The sequence below is a fragment of the Aquarana catesbeiana genome, linkage group LG02, assembly GCF_042186555.1.
Source record: "Aquarana catesbeiana isolate 2022-GZ linkage group LG02, ASM4218655v1, whole genome shotgun sequence".
Lineage (NCBI taxonomy): Eukaryota > Metazoa > Chordata > Amphibia > Anura > Ranidae > Aquarana > Aquarana catesbeiana.
Genome location: NC_133325.1, coordinates 809,266,924 through 809,290,259, shown reverse-complemented (window position 1 = coordinate 809,290,259; position 23,336 = coordinate 809,266,924). Strand labels below are relative to the sequence as shown.

General features: G+C 45.0%; 1 protein-coding gene across 3 annotated transcripts in view; it reads right to left on the bottom strand.

Annotated features, from left to right (window-relative positions):
• Positions 1 to 389: 389 nt before the first annotated feature.
• LOC141129505 (uncharacterized) overlaps positions 390 to 23,336 on the bottom strand; it is a 130,051-nt gene continuing 107,104 nt past the window's right edge. For all 3 annotated transcript variants that reach the window (XM_073617578.1, XM_073617579.1, XM_073617580.1), the window contains 2 exons: positions 17,666 to 17,894; positions 390 to 4,078 (listed from right to left, as the gene is read on the bottom strand). In XM_073617578.1, coding sequence (XP_073473679.1) covers positions 4,051 to 4,078; positions 17,666 to 17,894 — 257 coding nt within the window. In that variant the 3' untranslated portion in view covers positions 390 to 4,050. The remainder of the gene's footprint in view (positions 4,079 to 17,665; positions 17,895 to 23,336) is intronic.

The window sequence follows — 23,336 nt, the reverse complement described above, 5'->3', positions numbered from 1 at the left end:
CTGTAGCCAAAAACTGAGATCTCATGGAGTGGGGGTAGGGTTATAGGGGTACACTCAAGGTGGGGTGTGTCCAAAAGCTTTGCTAGTGGCCGATTACCCAAAAGGTAGCAGACTGAAATCCAGTATCTATGAATATCCAGCCTGTGCTGTACAATTCAAATACAATCTTATATTCCCCCCCTGTAAACCACTAATACCCACATTCACTATGGAAATGAACAGCGGCAGGCATGTTTGTAGACCTTCCATAGATACAGCGGAGGTGCGAGTGTTGTCACCCTAGGAAAGGAAGTGTGGTACTGTGGCAGGATCACAGGGGCAAAAAAAAAAAAAGGGGTGAAAAAAGCATGAAAAAAAAAATAAACAAATGCAGCCACCACATCTGAGGATTGGTATTCAACAATATATTATTTTTCCAGGGTTTAGATACATTTTAAGGCAGAAGAGACACAAAGTGAGGAATAAAACGTTCAATGGGAGATGTGTACATCTAAAACATTACAAATATCAGAAAATTGGAGTAAATTTCATTTTAAAAGCAGAATGTAAAATGTTTCCATGTACAATGGTGGCTTCTAGAATAACAACGTTGTCACACTGATAGCAATATGGAAAGCAATGAATATTCCTTGGTTCTGGGTGCAGCAAATATGAAGGTGCAGATGATTCCCTTTTGTATGGCAAAAGATATATAAAAACAGCAAAATGTTACAATATAATAAATTATGAGAAGAAACAAAAGCTATTTTTGCTGCTCCAAGGCCTTTGCGGTGTGTCGCTCCTTCGGATGACCTGGTAGCAGTGGGATGCAGTCACCCAAACAGCCCTTCTCCCGGACTAACAGTAAGTGCAATGAAAAGAGGCCGGCGGCACACTATACAATCCATAGCTTGTAAAACTTTATTGTTCCAGACAAGCAACATAAAGTGAGCTTCACTTGTTGTGGAGGGCGGAGAAGGGGAGGGAGAGGCATTTATAAGGCAAATGTGAACATTCTTAAAGTGTACAAAAATTATAAAAAAATAAAAAAACCCGGGGCCTTTTGTTTTTCTTCTCCTTTTTGTTCCAGATAGTTTTTCTCATTTCGGTGAGGTCTTGAACCCGTACATGATACTTTTTGGCATATGTATACAGGGATGCACTGATATATCCGCCGTCAAAAATAGGCTTATCAGCGTTTTGCCCATAAAATAAAAAGTAAATAAAAGAAGGATAATGGCATGCGGTGTTCCACTGACTGCAACGCAAAATCACGGCCCGTCGGCTTCAATGCAAACATGGCCGCCACATTAATTAAATTAGGTGTACGTCGGTCTGTGCATGCGATATAGCGGGCGTGAACCCGCCCCCCAGGTCCGGTGGACTCAATGTAAACAAGGCGAATCCCCATTCTGACTTCTCAGAGATCTGCTGTTCCCAGTGATCTCGGTGGTGTGCCAGGCAGCCCATCCCCCTCCAGTTAGAACACGCTGAGGGAACACAGTTAACCCCTTGCTTGCCCCCTAGTGTGCCAGTGTCATTATACATTGATCAGTGCTTTTTTCTTTAGTATTATGTAATAAATGTCACTGGTTCCCAAAAATTTGGGGGTCAGATTTGTCTGCCGCAATGTCACAGTCCCACAAAAAAAAAATGCAAATCGCCATTTCCAGTAAAAAAAAAAAAAAAAAATGAAAGCCCCTAAATCTATCCCATACTTTGTAGACGATATAACTTTTGCGCAAACCAATCAATATACGCTTATTTTTTTTTTTTTTACCAAAAATATGTAGAAGAATACATATCAGCCTAAAATGATGAATAAATTTATTTATAAAGTGGTTGTAAACCCTCGTGGTTTGCATTCTATGCATTAAGGTGAAAACCCTTCTGTAGTGCTGCAGCCCCCCCAGAGCCCCCCGTTTTACTTACCTGAACCCGATCTTTCTCTGGCCAGGAATGGCCACACCAGCTCTACCTGGTGTCTAGTGTCCTGACTGGATAGATTAATAGCAGCGCAGCCATTGGATCCCACTGCTGTCAATCAAATCCAATGACAGGGGGCAGGGCCAAGTCCTGCATGCTATGTGAATGGACGCAGATGTGGGACTCGGGAGCACGCCCACACGGGTGTGTCCACCAAGGAAAGCGCTTCTCCAACGTGGACACTCAATGTGGGGGGGGGGGGAGCCACCTGCGTCTCTGAGGGACCCCACAAGAGGAGGATCGGGGCCACTCTGTGGAAATCGAACTGCACAGTGGAGGTAAGTATAACATTTTTTTTGTTTTTTTAAACAAGGATTTACAACCCCTTTTAAGTCGGGTTGACAACGGCACAAATTACCACGATGATGACATTTTTATCACAGGGTTGCAGTCGCTAAAAATTTGAATTAACTTGCGTTCACTTATGTGATCACTTGATGCTTGCACAGGGAACACAAATGTTACCCACATCATCAGACACCATTGTGGAAATTAGGGGGTCTTTAAATTCTATACATCTATTATGTACACACACTGTATATTTATGTTTTATTTTTCCTTTAAATTTTTTTTTCTTTTTTTTTTTTTTTAAAGGTGGCTGGATCTGGTAGGTGGAGATCAGATGCAGCCACCTAAGTTCAGCTGCTAATGGTGATCGATTCCTGGATTTATTCAGCCAGCAATATGTCACTATAGCAGTTATCTACTGCTGCAGAAAGAGAGAGAGAGCCAATAGCCCTCTTCAGACCTCAATACTGAATGGCAATGGCCTGACCTGAATGCAGGAACCTGGTTTACGATTTCACAGTGTGTTCTTATGGACCAATCTGTAAACGCATTGGAAGAGCAGGAACCGATTGTTTCAGCCTCTGGGGTTGGTGCTAGATAGCGGCTGTCAGCCAATGGGGTCTCAGCCTGCACCCCTCCTGGTGGAGACCTGATGAAGTTTTAAAACAGCATTTGGACAAATAGCCGCGAACCTGGTGCTGTTTGAAAATGGCACTGAGCCTCGTAGTGCATGACCAGGTAAGTCCTCTTTCTTTGTGCTAAATAGGTGATAGTCTCTAGCTCTGTCCTTCAATAAACTATCCCTACCTTTTTTTTTTCTTGGCAAAAATGATACACCTGCTCTATTGTAGACCTCCTGTAGCCTCTATTCTGGATCCAATCTTTTATTTCCATTGCTACTTTCTCAAACCCCTCTAATACAGAAGTTACCCCTGACTCTTATTATATGGGGTGGCCCTGATCATGAGGTGGACTCCACGAATGCCCAACATGAAGCAGAGGTTTATCATAGGATTGTACATCTTATGACTTTTACAGGAACCCTTTTGATCAGACCCAAATATCAAAAAGGTGATGAGCGAAATATAGTACAAAAAAAGTATGAACATTGTAAAAATAAGACTATGGCAAATACTTCATAAGATAAATCCAACTGCTGTTCTTCGGGAGACACAAAGATGGAGGCACACATGGTGAGGTCACAAGACGTGTGACGAAATAGTTGGCTAAAGAGCTGTGAAATAGGCCAATACTTTGTGGTGGATCAGTGTCCTTCTCCAGTTATACCCATCATCCTCCAATTACACCCATCATCCTCACTGTCCCCATTACACCCATCATCTCCTGGGCCAGATTCCTCTTTGTACTGTCAGTAACTTCCATTTTGGATGACCCAAGTTCAACATCATCAGAATCCCAATCTACAATGTTCCATAGAGGCTCTCGATGTCGGACAGAGCAGGGAAGACACCACTTTCCACAAACACTTCCGCATCCAGGGAGAGGACAACCTCAGTCATCATTCACAGTCTCACTCCATAAGACTGAAGCACAGATGGCAAGCTGCAGGTTATATTAAATAGTCATTAAAAAAAAAAAAAAAAAAAAACATAAAACAAAAAGAAAAACCAAGCGTGAAAAATGGCAATGGGCCTTCTTCCAGGTTAATAGGACAATACTGAGCCATTATCCATGTTCTCTGTGTATTTGTGTCCCTTTGTATTTGGCTCCAGAAGACAGGAGGACTTGGAAAAAAAAGTCCCACCAATGAGACAAAGTTCCATAGTGCGGATATTTTCAAGCCTTCATGTGAGGTCCTTCCAACCTAAAAGAAGGAAAATATGGCAATTCAGGTATCATGGAGAACAGGAGGAACATTAGACAACATTTATACACAACAGTCACTGTAGGAGAGCGTTTTTTGGAGCAAACATCTGAACACCTACGTTCCCCGCCTCGAACATATGTCTTCTCTTAAACTAACATTGCGCCAACTTAACCTCCCTGGCGGTTTTCCCGAGTGTGGCTCGGGGTTAAAAATCAGGATTATTAGAGGTAACCCCGAGCCACACTCGGGATTACATCTCAGGATCCTGGTGTGGCTTTACTTACCTTGTCCCCGGGATCCTGCGATGTCCCCCGCAGTGCCCGCAGGCTGTGTCCTTCCCCGAAGCCTCTCTGTGCCAGGCTCCGTTCCCTGCGAGCGTCGCGACGCATGGGGGCGGAGCCTGGGGGCAAATTCAAAAAAATGTCAAAATCATAACACATACAGTACTGTAATCTTACAGATTACAGTACTGTATGAAATGATTTCACCTCCCTTTTGTCCCCAGTGCTTTTTCCTATGCCCTGCATGCAGTTTTATGTTATATATACTGTTCTTTCTGCCTGGAAACTAGAGATTGTCCATAGCAACCAAAAAGTGTCCCTTTACGTCAAAAATGGCTTTAGACCAGCTAGAAAACAGCGATAGTAAATTAGAACACTTGCAGAATTGAGCGATAGTGAATCGTGGGGAAATTTATTTTATTACTATTTATTTTTATTTTTTTTAATTATTTATTTTCATTTATTATATTATAATTTATGTTTTTGTGTTTCAAACTTTATCATACCCGGGATATCTACTAGACTCTGGTTTGGACAGATTTAAGTGTGTTATTGTTAAGAATTACAGACCTACAATATAAAACGCCAAATTTCCATGCAAAATAATTGTACCGCATTCAGCACCTAAAATCCAAAATAATCATCCCGCCAGGGAGGTTAAAGAAAAAAAAAAAAACATTTGGAGGAACTCCAAAGTGGAACTCCGCTTTAAAGTGATTGTAAAGGCAGAAGGTGCATTCTATGCATGAAGGTAAAAAAACCTTCTGTGTGCAACAGGCCCCCCCCCCCCCCCCCCAATTACTTACTTGAGCCCCATCTCCATCCAGCGATGTCCAGGAAAGCCTCGTCTGTCCGGGGATTCGCACTCCTGATTGGCTCCCGCTACTGTCAATCACAGCCAGTTAGCCAACCAGCAGATGGGGGGGGGGGGGGCGGAGGGGAGCCACAGCTCTGTGTGTGTGAACGGACACAGAACTGCGGGGGCTCGGGAGCGTACCTGCTTGGGTGCACTCGGCAGGAGGGAGGGTCCAGGGCAGCTGACGTGGGACCAAAGAAGAGGAGGATCTGGGCTGCTCTGTGCAAACCCACTACACAGAGGAGGCAAGTAGAACATGCTTGTTATATATAAAAAAAAAAAAAAAAAAAAAAAAAAAAAAGGCTTTAATATCTCTTTAACCACTTCAGCTCCAGAAGGTTTTATTCCCTTCGTGATCAGACCATTTTTTGCTTTTCAGCACTGCGCTACTTTAATCGCCAGCCGCCACAGTTTTACTGCCCTGCGCGAAACCACGTAACTGTACGTTGGCTTGCGGGGTCCGGATAGCAGTCGCAAGCGGGGGTGCCGATGCTCGTGGCCGATGGTCGCGATGACCACCTGCCACAAGCAATCGTGACCAGGAGACACAGAACAGGGACGAGTGTTTGTAAACACACACTTCCCTGTTCTGACAGGAGTGACAGATCGTGTGTTCCTATTAGCTAGGAACCACGATCCGTCTTCTTTTTTTTATAGCGCAAAAAATAAAAACCACAGAGGCGATCAAATACCACCAAAAGAAAGCTCTATTTGTAGGGGAAAAAAAAAAGGAAGTTGAGTACAACGTCGCACGACCGCACAATTGTCAATTAAAGCAATGCAGTGTCGAATCACAAAAAGTGCTCTGGTCAGGAAGGGGGTAAAAACTTCCGGGGCTGAAGTGGTTAACTGGTAAATGCGCGGTCATGTAACACTGTACCTATATGAAATGTTTGTCCTTTTTTTCACACAAATAGAGCTTTCTTTTGGTGGTATTCGAACACCTCTGGGTTTTTTCATTTTTGATTACATAAAATTTAAAACAAAAAAAAAAAAGATTTTGAAAAAAACGCTTACAAATAAAAAAAAAAAAAAAAAAAAAAAAAAAAAAAAAATACATTCTTCATAAATTTAGGCCAATATGTATTCTGCTTCATGTATTTGGCAAAAACAAATCCCAATAAGTGTATATTGATTGGTTTGTGTAAAAGTGTATAGCATCTAGAAACTATGGGATATATACACTAAAATTTGTATTTAATTTTTTAAACTAGTAATGGCGGAGATATACATATAGTGGGACTGCGATAGTGCGGTAGGTAAACTGATACTAACCGATACTTTTTGGGAACTAACTGAAATGGACATCACTAGTGACACTAATACAATGATAAATACTACAGTGCTTTCACACCCTTTGAAATCCCCCACATTTTGTTACAACCAAAAACGTAAATGTATTTTATGTGATAGACCAACACAAAGTGTCTCATAATTGTGAAGTGGAAGGAAAATGATAAATGATACAAATAAATATGTGAAAAGTGTGGGGGAGGGACATTTGTATGGCGCCCCCCGGAGTCAATACTTTGTAGAACCCCCTTTGTCTACAAGTCTTTTTGGGGATGTCTCTACCAGCTTTGCACATCTAGAGAGGACATTTCTGCCCATTCTTCTTTGTAAAATATCTCAAGCTCTGTCAGATTGGATGGAGATCGTCTGTGAACAGCAATTTTCAAGTCTTGCCACAGATTCTCTATGTGATTTAGGTCTGGACTGTGACTGGGCCATTCTAACACATGAATATGCTTTGATCTAAAGCATTCCATTGTAGCTCTGGCTGGATGTTTCGGGTCGTTGTCCTGCTGGAAGGTGAACCTCCGCCCCAGTCTCAAGTCTTTTGTAGACTCTAACAGGTTTTCTTCTAAGATTGTCCTGTATTTGTCTCCATCCATCTTCCCATCAACTCTGACCAGCTTCCCTGTCCCTGCTGAAGAAAAGCATCCCCACCACATGATGCTGCCACCACCATGTTTCACGGTGGGGATGGTGTGTTCAGGGTGATGGGCAGTGTTAGTTTTCCTCCACACATAGTGTTTTACTTTTTGGCCAAAAATTTCATTTTTGGTCTCATCTGACCAGATCACCTTCTTCCACATGTTTGCTGTGTCCTCCACATGGCTTCTCACAAACTACAAACAGGACTTCTTATGACTTTCTTTCACCAATGTCTTTCTTCTTGTCACTCTTCCATAAAGGGCAGATTTGTGGAGAACACGACTAATAGTTGTCCTGTGGACAGATTCTCCCACCTGAGCTCTGGATCTCTGCAGCTCCTCCAGAGTTACCATGGACCTCTTGGCTCTTCTCTGATGAATGTTCTCCTTGCCCGGCCGGTCAGTTTAGGTGGACGGCCATGTCTTGGTAGGTTTGCAGTTGTGCCATACTCTTTCCATTTTCCGATGATGGATTGAACAGAGCTCTGTGAGATGTTCAAAGCTTGGGAGATTTTATTATAACCTAACCCTGCTTTATACTTCTCCACAACTTTATCCCTGACCTGTCTGGTGTGTTCCTTGGCCTTCATGATGCTGTTTGTTCACTAAGGTTTTCTAACAAACCTCTGAGGGCTTCACAGAACAGCTGTATTTATACTGAGATTAAATGACACACAGGTGGACTCTATTTACTAATTAGGTGACTTCTGAAGGCAATTGGTTCCTCTAGATTTTAGGTAGGGGGTATTAGAGTAAAGGGGGCTGAATACAAATGCGCCCCCCCCCCCCCCCCACACTTTTCACATATTTATTTGTATCATTTATCATTTTCCTTCCACTTCACAATTATGTGACACTTTGTGTTGGTCTATCACATAAAATCCCAATAAAATACATTTACGTTTTTTGGCTGTCAAAAAATTTCATGGGTATATGAATACTTTTTCAAGGCACTGTATGTACTGCAGTGGTCAGCAAGTGGTTAAAAACAAACAAGTTCTGCCCACCTTACTGCAATTTCTAAAATTTTCTATCAGTTTTTGCTTTACGAAAGAGGAGTTTCTGGAATTTTAAAAGATACACCACCACTTCCACCCAGGGGTATTTGGTTCAAAGCCCAACCAGGACACTATCTGCATGTCCCGCCCCCCTTCCAAGATGACATTATGTTTCTGTCTTTATAAATCACAAATGATGGCTTTGCACAATGCAGCCCGGATCCTCTTCTTTTGAGTCCCCCCCCCATTAGCAGTCCTGGCTCCTCCCACCTGCCAAGTGCCCCCAATAGTAAGCCTCTTGCTATGGGGGCACTGGAGCAGGCAGGTTCCCGGGCCATGATTTGTGTCCTTTCACGTCGATCGCGGCTTGGCCCTGCCCCCTGCTCTTTACTCCTTGGCTCTGATTGACAGCAGCAGGAGCCAACGGGGAGAGAGAGAGCTGCTGCTCTAAGGCACATCTTGGGATCTAGATGGGGCTCAGGTAAGTATACACGTTATACGAACCTTAGATTGTAAACACCTTGAGGACACTGTTATGGTTGTACAGTATTGTAAAGCAGTGTGAAAATTTTTGGTGCTATATACACTGGGTATAGAAAAGAATTACCTCTCTAAAATACAGTATTTAATCGGCATATAACACGCACTTTTTTCCCCTTAAAATCAGGGGAAAATCTTGGGTGCGTGTTATACACCGATCCCCCGCCGATTGTGAGCCTTTTGGCCATTCTCGGAAGCTTTCGGCGGCTTTCAAAGTCCCGCTGCGTCCGAAAGCCACCAAGAGCGTTCGAGAGCCACGGCGCCATTTTTAAACGGCAGTGTACCTACAAGTTTGCAAATGACACAGGGACAAGGCTACACCGGCTACAGATGGACACTGACAAGGCTGCATTGATGGGCATTTAAATGTAAGTTTTTTCCTTAAACTTCCCTCCTAAAAGTTTTTATCCCTAAAATTCCCTCCTAAACTTGAGGTGCGTGTTATACGCCGGCGCGTGTTATACGCCAATAAATACGGTAATCACATTTTCTTGCTTTGCTGCCTGAAATGAAGACAGATACAGTTTTAGTTTTATCCATCTCAAACTAACTGTGCAACTTATAACATTCAAGTGAAATTTAGAACACCAACATGTCAGAAATGTAAAAAAAAAAAAACAAAAACAAACAAATCTCCAAGTTAAAAAAAAAAAAAAAAAAAAAAAAGAAGAAAGAAGAATCACCCCCCCCTCCCCCCTAAACAAAGCCATGAATAAATTAATATATTAAAAAGGAGCCAACACTACCATGTAGGTTGCAAGGGCATGGAAGGGTTAATACCATCTGAAGGGCCAGCTGGTGAAGCATGGAGGGGCGTCAATGTCCATGTGAAAGATGGAAATCTGGTCTGTGGGAAAAGATGACTGGTGGCTGGAGGTCGAGGCGTAATTATGTGCAGGGCGATGCACTCCCACGAGTAGCGGGAGGGGTTCTAATCCACACCCCAGCTGGGAGATACAGTGCCACCGCCGGAAAAGTCTCTCTGCCGTACGTGGGAGGGATGGACCAACCAGGAAGCTCAACCAAAGACCAGGGGAGCCGGGCCAAGCCGGAGTGGCAGGCGCGCCGAGATGGACGTGCGGCCCCCCCAGCCGAAAGTGTGGAGAGAGGAAGAGAGCCCGTGAACCAGTGTGGAACGCAGGCTCGTCTGTTGCCGTGACTACGCGTTTTGCGTGCATGCGTTTTGTCAAAGAGGACTTTGGCTCAGCTTTCTGGTTGTCCCATTCCTTCACCGCTTACGACAGACACACTTTTCCGGTGGTGACACCATCTCCCAGCTGGGGTGTGGATTACAACACCCTCCGCAATACCTGTGCCTCTACCTCCAGCCATCTTTTCCCGCGGACCAGGTTTCCATCTTTCACATGAACATTGGCACCCCCTCCATGCTTCACCAGCTGCCCCTCCGGATGGCATTAACCCTCTTATGCCCTTGGAACTCAAGTGGTATCGTTGGCTCTTTTTAATTTTTTATTCATGACTTTGTTTTTTTGATAAAAGTAAATACATTTCCTGTAATTATGGCTTAAAGTGACTTTTTCACATCCAGTCCATTGAGCGCTGTCCACCACCATCTCTCTATATACCACATCTTTCCATGTGGTTTTTGGTCAGCTGCACTGGATTAGTTCGCTCTCTCGATTGCCACACTTCACTGAACAAGCCAGTTTTGAGTGCTCAAGGAACTTTGCTTCTCTTTTAGGTGTAGATAATCACCTTCTCAATGGCAGAAAAAGCCATTTGACTTTCATCTGAACAGCTGTGGTCATTTTGATTAGCTCAGGATGAAAAGAGCTTTCCTGGAGCATTTTAGTTCCCGATAGTGCAACTGAAGCAAACGACCAACTATGGGTGGCAAGCCGCTGTCACCGGGATCTCCGGGATAAGGTTGTGGACAGGCACACGTCAGGAGTTGGATGCAAAGGCTTTATCAATGCCTAGAAGCACAGTGAAGTCTTCTATTAAGAAGTGGAAGGTATTTGGTAGAACACAGACCCTCCCTGGACCAGGATGTCACAGGAAACGGGATGGAAGGGCCAGGGAGGAAACGGGATGGAAGGGCCAGGGAGGAAACGGGATGGAAGGGCCAGGGAGGAAACGGGATGGAAGGGCCAGGGAGGAAACGGGATGGAAGGGCCAGGGAGGAAACGGGATGGAAGGGCCAGGGAGGAAACGGGATGGAAGGGCCAGGGAGGAAACGGGATGGAAGGGCCAGGGAGGAAACGGGATGGAAGGGCCAGGGAGGAGACGGGATGGAAGGGCCAGGGAGGAAACGGGATGGAAGGGCCAGGGAGGAAACGGGATGGAAGGGCCAGGGAGGAAACTGGTCAGAGTCTACCAGGAGGCCTACAGCAACTATTACAAAGAGTAATCATTGTGTGCATGTGACACGAATATCACACATTGTACGGGGGGGGGGGGGGGGGGGGGTGCAAGAAAAACCACACATACCGTCACCACTGAGCTTTGACAAAACGCAACACAAAGATTCTGAGGCCACATGGAAAAGGTGGTATGGTCAGATAAAAGACTAAAATAGAATAATTTAGCCTCAACACCAAACAATATGCCTGGCTGGAATCCATCCAAATAACACCATTCCTACAGTAAAGCATGGGGGGTGGTAATATCCTGCTATGGGGGTGTTTCTCTGCAGCAGGGCCTGGAACACTTGTCAGGATAGAAGGAAAAATGGACGGGGCAAAATTACTTCACATTCTTGAGGAAAATCTGCTGCCCTCCGCTGGCAGAAAGTTGACATGTTCGAAGGTAAACCCATTACCCCATTGACAATGACCCAAAGCATACAACGAGCAGAGTGGTTAGAGGAGGGGGAGGGGAGCACACAGTGGTTGGGGGAGGGGAGCACACAGTGGTTGGGGGAGGGGGGGGAGCACACAGTGGTTGGGGGAGGGGGGGAGCACACAGTGGTTGGGGGAGGGGGGAGCACACAGTGGTTGGGGGAGGGGGGGAGCACACAGTGGTTGGGGGAGGGGGGAGCACACAGTGGTTGGGGGAGGGGGGGAGCACACAGTGGTTGGGGGAGGGGGGAGCACACAGTGGTTGGGGAGGGGAGCACACAGTGGTTGGGGGAGGGGAGCACACAGTGGTTGGGGGGAGGGGGGGAGGGGAGCAGCCAGTGGTTGGGGGAGGGGTGAACGTTCTTGCATGGCCTAGTCAGCGCCTAGACTTGAACCCCATTGAAAATCTGTGGAATGACTTGAAGACTGCCATCCACAAATGGTCACCATCAAATGTAACTGAACTTGAGCCGTTCTGCAAAAAAGAACAAATATTGCAAAGTTAATAGAGACAAATCCCGACAGACTAAAGGCTGGAAATAAAGCGAAAGGTGAAACTTTTTCCAACTCAGCGATTCGGTTTTTGAATTTTGTTAATTGTTTTCTGGCATGTTGGTGTTCGATCTTTCACTTGGATGTTATAGATTGTACTAGTAAATACAGCTGGATAAAACAAAAACTGTCCGTCTTCATTTCAGGCTGCAAAGCAACAAAATGTGATTTAAAAATGAAGGGCGATTCTTTTCTGTATGTTGGTTTTATGGCTAAGCAGTACCAACAGCGTGATCAGAAACAAAACTTTATTTGTTTCGTTTGCATTTGTTCATTGAAGATTTTTTTTTTGCAATAAGCATTATGTTGAACGGATTCATTTTTGGAATTTGTTTCATTTCTTTGTTGGTCCGGGTGGATTTGAAAAATGTAGCATTTGTTTCAGAAGATTGCTATATACACTATATTTCCAAAAGTATTGGGACACCTGCCTTTACATGAACTTTAATGACATCCCAGTCTTAGTCCGGAGGGTTCAATATTGAGTTGGCTCCGCCCTTTGCAGATATAACAGCTTCAACTCTTCTGGGAAGGCCGTCCACAAGGTTTAGGAGGGTGTCTATGGGAATGTTTGATCATTCTTCCAGAAGAGCATTCGTGAGGTCAGGCACTGATGTTGGACGAGAAGGCCTGGCTCGCAGTCTCCACTCTAAGGTGTTCTATCAGGTTGAGGTAAGGACTCTGTGCAGGCTAGTCAAGTTCCTCCTCCACCCCAAACTCGCTCATCCATGTCTTTATGGACCTTGCTTTGTGCACTGGTGGGCAGTCATGTTGGAACAGGAAGGGGCCGTCCCCAAACTCCTCCCACAAAGTTGGGAACTACTGTCGCCTCACATGATGTCATCCAAATGAAATGACTGCATTTGTCAATTTTGTTATAACTTTTTCCGAATTTGATGACACTCATTACTAATGTCCTTTCTGAGATTTGTATACATCCGAATGTTGGAAAATTGGTTGCCTCGATCGTCTCTTTGATCACCCCTCCCCCACATCTGTGAAAGGTTTCTGCAGGACCACAGCTGATCGCTATCTTGAGTAGATACAATTGGTCAGGTGACCACCATATATTATTTTGCTGTGTATAAAAGATTGTGATCGTTAGTCCTACAGCTATGATTAAGCGCCTTTAAAAGGTGCGAAATGCGTCAGTTCATCAGGACCTGTGTCTCTGATTGATGTATGGATTAAGCTTTATTCAATAAAGGCATTATTTTGGAGTGCGGCCGTCCTTTTTCTGCCATTTTGGCTTTGCTGAGCCGGGACCCTTCCTCTCCTACTACCAGGACGGTGTGAACACAAGCGATGCCACCTGGAGCGGTCATTACCTTGATTTGCAAAAATTGATTAGTTACAAAAAGCACATGTCTAAAGAGAACCAAAATTCAGATTTCCATGGAATAGCGCACAGGGAGGAGCCACATGGGAGACACCCTGTACAAAAGGCCTTTATCATCAAGGAATGGGAAGTCAGCAGTCTCTGGAACTAGACCCCAAGCACCAAGAGCGAACCTTTGAGGGTGCTAGGGGCCAAATTCTGATCCAGGTCCATTTGCAAAAAAAAAAAGGGGACAGGGTTTGTTCAATGGAGAATTTCCAAGGATAAGAGTTTCTGACTTCGCACCAAGTGACAAATGCCTTCCGAGGGCCGTGATCATCTCCGCAGGAAGTAGACTTCATAGCTTTTAGGATTGTGACAGTCTCTCAAAACCTCAGCTTTGGCAAACTGGTTCTTGAGACAGAAGGTTCGGACAACTTGGAGGAGATCCGATGTCAACACTCCGAGTCGTTTCTTTAAGTCGGCAGCTGGTAAATTGAGGGAGGTAGAGGCAGAGTGAGCACAAAACTGACACGAACACAGCAGAATGTGTAAGACCCCTTTCACACTGGGGCGGTTTGCAGTCACTATTGCACTAAAAAGTGCCGCTGCTGTGTCTCCAGTATGAAAGCCCCGAGGGCTGTCACACTGGAGCGGTGCGCTGGCAGGACGGTAAAAAAAAGTCCTGCTAGCAGCATCTTTGGAGCAGTGAAGGAGCGGTGTGTATATGGCTCCTCCACCTCTCCTGCCCATTGAAATCAATGGGACACCACGGCTATACCGCTGGCAAAGCGCCTCTGCAGAGGTGCTTTGCGGTGGTTTTTAACCCTTTCTCGGCTGCTGGAGGGGTAAAACCGCCCCGCTAGCGGCTGAATACCGACGGTAAAGCACCGCTAACAATAGCTGCGTTTTACCGCCTCCTCCGCCTCAGTGTGAAAGGGGCCTAAGCTTCCAGGAGTATTAACTCCTCAGCAGTGTTAATTTCGTAGACAAAAATAATTTAGGCGACTAAATGAATATTATTTTAGTCGACTAAATCTAATACAATTGAGATGACTAAAATATGACTAAAACTAAAATGCCATTTTAGTCAAAAGACCAAGACTAAAACTAAATTGAAATTTGAAACTTCAAAATTAACACTGGTCTGTAGTGCATGTTCATACCTCAATGTAATAACATATTCGATTCTTCACTCCAGCAGTATATAAGGAGTTTGTAAATTGTAGAGAATTGTTAACTAATGCATTACAATTGAATTACACCCATTAGATTTTAGACGACTAAAATGAGTTTTAGTCGACTAAAATATACTGGAGATTTAGACGACTAAAACAAACAATTGCCGAACACTAAAATGGGAGTAAAACTAAAATGCCATTTTAGTCCCAAGACTAAGAGTAAAACCGAATCGAAATTTGCTGCCAAAATTAACACTGGTCCTCGGTGCAGATTCCGGTCTTGCTTCTTCCTCCATGTAAATAGCTATGCAGCCAATGCCTTTCATCTCATTTCACATACTTTTGAAAGATCTCCATGATGCGTCTGTCTCTACTGCACTCCCCCAGCCTCCCCAAATTCTGGTCCGGGAATGCATAGTGTGCAAGGGGTGCATTGAGACTACATGTCCCATGATTCCATGCACACAGCACCGGAGTAGGATCATAATGACAACGAACCTAGCCACAGTGTGCATGTATGTCCTAAGCAGAGCACCCTAACAGGTACATAAAAACCCCTGCCACACTGTCCATGTGCACCCTAAGCAAGGCCCCCGAGTGCACGATAAAAAAAGACCCCGGGCCACACTCCGTACATACATACTAAGCAAGGCACCCATGCAAGCACAATAATAAAGTGCCATAAGCACAGCAACCAAGTACCCACATAATAAGGACCCCGACCACACTAAGCATTCTCACGTGGAAACATAGAAAAGTGATGTCAGGAAAAAGCCAGAGTAATCCATCCAATCTGCCCCCCCCCCCCCCCTTTTGTTTTATAGTATAGATGTATAGGTTTGTCCCAAGCATGTTTGAAGCCATTTACTGTTAATGGTCTCACTACGTCTGCTGAAATTCTATTCCAATCATCAACCACCCTTTCAGTAAAATAATACTTTCTAAGATTACTTTTGAACTTTCCTCACGTTAGTTGGAGGTCAAGTCTCCGTGTTCTTGATTTTGGTTTCATATTGAAAAAAAACTGCCTTCCTGAACCTCATTCAGCCCCCTTGATGTATTCAAAGGTTTCAATGAGGTCTCCCCTTTCCCTTCTTTCCTCCAGACTGTACATATTATGTGCCTGAAGTCGCTCTTCATAGGTTTTATTCCCCAGACTTTACACCATTTTTGTTTCCGGTCTCTGGACTCATTCTATCAATATCCTTATGTAAGTGAGGTCTCCAGAACCGGACACAATATTTTAAACCAGGTCTCACTAAAGATCTATATATAGAGGAATCAGGACCTCCTCCCTCCTGCTGGTGATCCCTCTAGTGATATAAAGATCTATATAGAGGAATCAGGACCTCCTTCTGTGACCTCTCTAGTGATATAAAGATCTATATAGAGGAATCGGGACCTCCTTCCTCCTGCTGGTGATCCCTCTAGTGATATAAAGATCTATATAGAGGAATCAGGACCTCCTTCCTCCCGCTGGTGACCCCTCTAGTGATATAAAGATCTATATAGAGGAATCAGGACCTCCTTCCTCCCGCTGGTGATCCCTCTAGTGATATAAAGATCTATATAGAGGAATCAGGACCTCCTTCCTCCTGCTGGTGACCCCTCTAGTGATATAAAGATCTATATAGAGGAATCAGGACCTCCTCCCTCCTGCTGGTGACCCCTCCAGTGATATAAAGATCTATATAGAGGAATCAGGACCTCCTTCCTCCTGCTGGTGACCCCTCCAGTGATATCAAAATCTATATAGAGGAATCAGGACCTCCTTCCTCCTGCTGGTGACCCCTCTAGTGATATAAAGATCTATATAGAGGAATCAGGACCTCCTTCCACCTGCTGGTGACCCCTCCAGTGATATAAAGATCTATATAGAGGAATCAGGACCTCCTTCCTCCTGCTGGTGACCCCTCTAGTGATATAAAGGTCTATATAGAGGAATCAGGACCTCCTTCCTCCTGCTGGTGATCCCTCTAGTGATATAAAGATCTATATAGAGGAATCAGGACCTCCTTCCTCCTGCTGGTGATCCCTCTAGTGATATAAAGATCTATATAGAGGAATCAGGACCTCCTTTCTTCTGCTGGTGACCCCTCCAGTGATATAAAGATCTATATAGAGGAATCGGGACCTCCTTCCTCCTGCTGGTGATCCCTCTAGTGATATAAAGATCTATATAGAGGAATCAGGACCTCCTTCCTCCTGCTGGTGATCCCTCTAGTGATATAAAGATCTATATAGAGGAATCAGGACCTCCTTCCCCCTGCTGGTGATCCCTCTAGTGATATAAAGATCTATATAGAGGAATCAGGACCTCCTCCCTCCTGCTGGTGACCCCTCCAGTGATATAAAGATCTATATAGAGGAATCAGGACCTCCTTCCTCCTGCTGGTGATCCCTCTAGTGATATAAAGATCTATATAAAATTAGGACCTCCTTCCTCCTGCCGGTGATCCCTCTAGTGTTGCATCCTAGAATTATATTCGCTTTCCCCACTGTCTGGTCACACTGTTTGCTTATTTTGCAATCATCTGATACAAGTACCCCCAAATCTTTTTCTTCTTTTGTGCTAGCCAACACTGTACTCTCAATGTTGTATCTCCCATAAGCAAAGCTCCCGAGAAGGTACATGATAAAGCCCCATCTGTAAGTATGACCATGGTTTTAATGAACCCACCCAATCTAGTTAGGTACATACCTTCCTCCCATTTCCAATCGATATGTTCTGTTGTCTGACACCACACAGCCTCTCCTCTGAAGGTGCCCCAGTCGGGTCCTTATTAGTGCACATATGGGCTGTGACCACATTTATTGTTGTTGGAGAGCAGTATGTATGGCTAGAGACAGATACAAGTTCTCCTCTCTCATAAAAATGAATGAGGCCCCGGTGCACATTGATTGGCAGCACTGCAATGATATAAAACCTCCTGAAGATCTTCTCAAATTCGTTGAGCAGAAATCGATCTGGGATCTTTACTGTAATGACGGCGAGCGGTGGTGTCACAATCACACATTGTGAGTTCATTCCCTAGTTTGGGGCAGACTGCTGGACCCTAGAAATATGTTTTTATTGGTTGTAGAATAATTTAGAGATGGATGTGACACCTTCACACTCACCTTGTCATACAAAGAATGAACTCCTGTTCCAGTTTCTGATCTTCACATTGGATGGTGTATTTGCCTTTATCATCTGATGTTACGTTGTTTATTATGAGGTCCCCATGTGGACTGAGATTAATTCTATCATTGGTGTTCACCGGCTCACCGTCCTTCTTCAAGGTGATCTTGTCAGTCACATTAATGGGGTGAAATATGACGCTGCCGATGGGCTGGTTCTCCGGGAGATCTGTAGAGAGAAGACATATTTAATCTCAATGCTCTTGGCTGGGATGTGTTTTAACATATAAAATTTATAAACACAGCATCTTAGATCCTCCAGATACTCTGTAGGTTTTGTATTATGACATGAAAATAAAGTAAACCCATCATTTCTCTGATGTCCCTAATCAGGTTATGCAAAAAAAAAAAAAAAAAAAAAAAAAACGCAACAAGGACACTGTACAGACCTAAAGAAGTGTCCCAGAGCCCTGCTACAATCTGGAGTATCCAAACACTGACTTTTTGTAGGAAGTCAAGACTTCAGTCTGCCTCCATCTACTGGTCCAGCAATGTGAATGGGAGCCTCGCAGATCAATAGAGATGTGCAGAATGTGGAAAGGGCCGAGCTCAATTACTGACAGACATTCTTGTTGTTGAAGAGTCTGGGGTGCTCAGGTATGTACAGCTGCGGGTGGTGCATTTTCATTGCCATTATCAGGTTATCTGTCTTGTAGTAAGACAGACTGACCCAGACGTACCCAGCTGTGAGCAGTCTGGAGCTCCAATGCACTTCTCAGTATACCCGAACGTTATACATAGTTTATAAGGTTGGAGACAATAAAAGACAGGTCCACAGACTTCAACCTCCACGAACGTCTGGGATTTTTATTCTTTAACATTTCCCATAGCCCTGTATATTCTGCTTCCTGAAGAAGACACCTAAACGTTTATGGAGGTTGTCATCGCTCTCATTTAGTATCACTTCCTGGGGGGAGGGAGTTCTATGTTTTTACTGTTACAACAGTAAATAACCCTTTCCTCAAGCTAAGGTAAACTCTCCTTTCTTCTAACCTCAAATTGTGGCCACATCTCCTCTTCAGGGACTTTATAGAGTCAACAGTTTCTCAGTTATTGGAGTCACCTTTGATATATTGTAACCATATCTCCACTTAAGCACCTCTTCTCCAGAGTGAATAGCTAATCTGTCATTGATCCTCGTAAAGCTGGCCCTCCGCGCCGGATTGGTGACCAGAACCGGTTTGCATATTCCTGATGATGGCGAACCAGTGTTTTGTAAAGGGGTAGGATGATTAATATATCCCTGGAATGTATGTCCTTCTTACTGCATGAGAGTAGTCTGCTGGCTTTGTTAGCTATGACTTGGCATTGCATGCTATATTGCCAAGTCTGATCTGAAAGCACCCTCAGAACCTTCTCCATCACAGATTCTCCCAGCAGAGCCCATCCTAATGTGGATAATTTTACATTTCTCAATATTGAACCTCAACTACGGGGGGCATCTGCCCAACCCTCTATTGCAGGGCTCAACAAATTTGCTTTGAATCTAGGAGCTAGCTAAAAAAAAGTTAGGAGTCAGTTTTTAAATCAGCCGCCTGGGGTGTCAAGCAATAGGCATTGCTCACGCCTGGTGCCAAACAAAAAACAAAAAAGACGGAAATGGGAAAAAAAAAAAAAAAAAAAAAAAAAAAAAAAAACACCACACCACACTAAGTTTCTGTTAATAAATTATGCAAATAAGTAATTTTTCTCCTTCACTGATGAGGTGACACTGATGGGCACTAATAGGCGTCACTGATCATCAGTGCCACAATTATCTGTGTACATGTCCCCTGTCACACTCACCGGCGGTAGGGAAAGGGCGCCAGATAAAGCCCACAACCACAACCCCAGCACCCATCTGTCAAACTGAGAAGATGATGTTGGAGGTAGGGATGAGCCGAACACCCCCCTGTTCGGTTCGCACCAGAACATGCGAACAGGAAAAAAGTTCGTTCGAACATGCGAACACCGTTAAAGTCTATGGGACACGAACATGAATAATCAAAAGTGCTAATTTTCAAGGCTTATATGCAAGTTATTGTCATAAAAAGTGTTTGGGGACCCGGGTCCTGCCCCAGGGGACATGGATCAATGCAAAAAAAAGTTTTAAAAACGGCCGTTTTTTCAGGAGCAGTGATTTTAATAATGCTTAAAGTCAAACAATAAAAGTGTAATATCCCTTTAAATTTCGTACCTGGGGGGTGTCTATAGTGTGCCTGTAAAGGGGCGCATGTTTCCTGTGTTTAGAACAGTCTGACAGCAAAATGACATTTTGAAGGAAAAAACTCATTTAAAACTACCCGCGGCTATTGCATTGCCGACAATACACGTAGAAGTTCATTGATAAAAACGGCATGGGAATTCCCCAAAGGGGAACCCCGAACCAAAATTAAAAAAAAAAAAATGACGTGGGGGTCCCCCTAAATTCCATACCAGGCCCTTCAGGTCTGGTATGGATATTAAGGGGAACCCCGGCCAAAATTTAAAAAAAAAAATGACGTGGGGTTCCCCCTAAATTCCATACCAGACCCTTCAGGTCTGGTATGGATTTTAAGGGGAACCCCGCGCCAAAAAAAAAAAAAAACGGCGTGGGGTCCCCCCAAAAATCCATACCAGACCCTTATCCGAGCACGCAACCTGGCAGGCCGCAGGAAAAGAGGGGGGGATGAGAGTGCGGCCCCCCCTCCCTCCTGAACCGTACCAGGCCACATGCCCTCAACATTGGGAGGGTGCTTTGGGGTAGCCCCCCAAAACACCTTGTCCCCATGTTGATGAGGACAAGGGCCTCATCCCCACAACCCTGGCCGGTGGTTGTGGGGGTCTGCAGGCGGGGGGCTTATCGGAATCTGGAAGCCCCCTTTAACAAGGTGACCCCCAGATCCCGGCCCCCCCCCTGTGTGAAATGGTAAGGGGGTACATAAGTACCCCTACCATTTCACGAAAAAAGTGTCAAAAATGTTAAAAATGACAAGAGACAGTTTTTGACAATTCCTTTATTTAAATGCTTCTTCTTTCTTCTATCTTCCTTCATCTTCTGGTTCTTCTGGTTCTTCCTCCGGCGTTCTCGTCCAGCATCTCCTCCGCGGCGTCTTCTGTCTTCTTCTCCTCGGGCCGCTCCGCACCCATGGCATGGGGGGGGAGGCTCCCGCTCTTCTCTTCTCTTCTTCTCTTCTTCTTCATTTTCTTCTCCGGGCCGCTCCGCAATCCATGCTGGCATGGAGGGAGGCTCCCGCTGTGTGACGGCGCTCCTCGTCTGACAGTTCTTAAATAACGGGGGGGCGGGGCCACCCGGTGACCCCGCCCCCCTCTGACGCACGGTGACTTGACGGGACTTCCCTGTGACGTCACGGGGAATGCCACAGGGAAGTCCCGTCAAGTCACCGTGCGTCAGAGGGGGGCGGGGTCACCGGGTGGCCCCGCCCCCCGTTATTTAAGAACTGTCAGACGAGGAGCGCCGTCACACAGCGGGAGCCTCCCTCCATGCCAGCATGGATTGCGGAGCGGCCCGGAGAAGAAAATGAAGAAGAAGAGAAGAGAAGAAGAGAAGAAAAGAAGAAAAGAAGAAGAGAAGAAGAGCGGGAGCCTCCCCCCCATGCCATGGGTGCGGAGCGGCCCGAGGAGAAGAAGACAGAAGACGCCGCGGAGGAGATGCTGGACGAGAACGCCGGAGGAAGAACCAGAAGAACCAGAAGAGCCAGAAGAACCAGAAGATGAAGGAAGAAAGAAGAAAGAAGAAGCATTTAAATAAAGGAATTGTCAAAAACTGTCTCTTGTCATTTTTAACATTTTTGACACTTTTTTCGTGAAATGGTAGGGGTACTTATGTACCCCCTTACCATTTCACACAGGGGGGGGGCCGGGATCTGGGGGTCACCTTGTTAAAGGGGGCTTCCAGATTCCGATAAGCCCCCCGCCCGCAGACCCCCACAACCACCGGCCAGGGTTGTGGGGATGAGGCCCTTGTCCTCATCAACATGGGGACAAGGTGTTTTGGGGGGCTACCCCAAAGCACCCTCCCAATGTTGAGGGCATGTGGCCTGGTACGGTTCAGGAGGGAGGGGGGGCCGCACTCTTGTCCCCCCCTCTTTTCCTGCGGCCTGCCAGGTTGCGTGCTCGGATAAGGGTCTGGTATGGATTTTTGGGGGGACCCCACGCCGTTTTTTTTTTTTTTTTGGCGCGGGGTTCCCCTTAAAATCCATACCAGACCTGAAGGGTCTGGTATGGAATTTAGGGGGAACCCCACGTCATTTTTTTTTTTAAATTTTGGCCGGGGTTCCCCTTAATATCCATACCAGACCTGAAGGGCCTGGTATGGAATTTAGGGGGACCCCCACGTCATTTTTTTTTTTTAATTTTGGTTCGGGGTTCCCCTTTGGGGAATTCCCATGCCGTTTTTATCAATGAACTTCTATGTGTATTGTCGGCAATGCAATAGCCGCGGGTAGTTTTAAATGAGTTTTTTCCTTCAAAATGTCATTTTGCTGTCAGACTGTTCTAAACACAGGAAACATGCGCCCCTTTACAGGCACACTATAGACACCCCCCAGGTACGAAATTTAAAGGGATATTACACTTTTATTGATTGACTTTAAGTATTATTAAAATCACTGCTCCTGAAAAAACGGCCGTTTTTAAAACTTTTTTTTGCATTGATCCATGTCCCCTGGGGCAGGACCCAGGTCCCCAAACACTTTTTATGACAATAACTTGCATATTAGCCTTTAAAATTAGCACTTTTGATTTCTCCCATAGACTTTTAAAGGGTGTTCCGCGGCATTCGAATTTGCCGCGAACACCCCAAATTGTTCGCTGTTCGGTGAACTTGCGAACAGCCAATGTTCGAGTCGAACATGAGTTCGACTCGAACTCGAAGCTCATCCCTAGTTGGAGGTGAGTGGGTAGTGAGAGCAAGCAAGGGAAGCCCTCAGAATTACGCTCATCACAGCCCCGCCCACCAGAGGACGACGCCGGTTCCCACAAACAAGCGCTCGCTCCAGCTAACAGCCCGACCCCTTAGGCCACAGGGGGGTTTACTGAATCCAGACTGATGCTGCAGTGTAGCCCAGACGCTGGGACACAAATTCCTGGTGCCTGGGATTTGCTGAGTTCTGCCCTATTGTATTAAGGTCTTCCTGTAATGCTCAAATCTGTGATGAAGTTATTTGCCAACATGATTTGGCATCATCAGCAAAATACTGAAATGGAGTTCTTGAGAGGAATTTACTAAGATTGGATCAGCCAAAATCTGGACAGCTGTGCAGGGCAACCAATTAGCTTCTATCTTTTAATTTTCAAAACTTAACTCAAAACTCAAAATAGAAGCTGAATGGTTATCATGCAAGACTGCTCCAGATTCTGTTTGCTCCAGGTTTAGCAAATCTTCCCCCCTTTATTCCAACCTCAATATCACGAATAAACAAATGAAACATCATTGGCCCCAATAAAGGACCCACCATTCTGAGAATGAATCATTTATCACTACTCTCTGGACCCGTTCATGTAACCAGTTCCTTATCCATGTACATACACATTTCATCTACTCCAACAGACCTTATTTTATAGATGAAACATTTGTAGAGGTACAAAATCTACATAAACTACGTCTACTGGACTTCCACCAACCAATTCC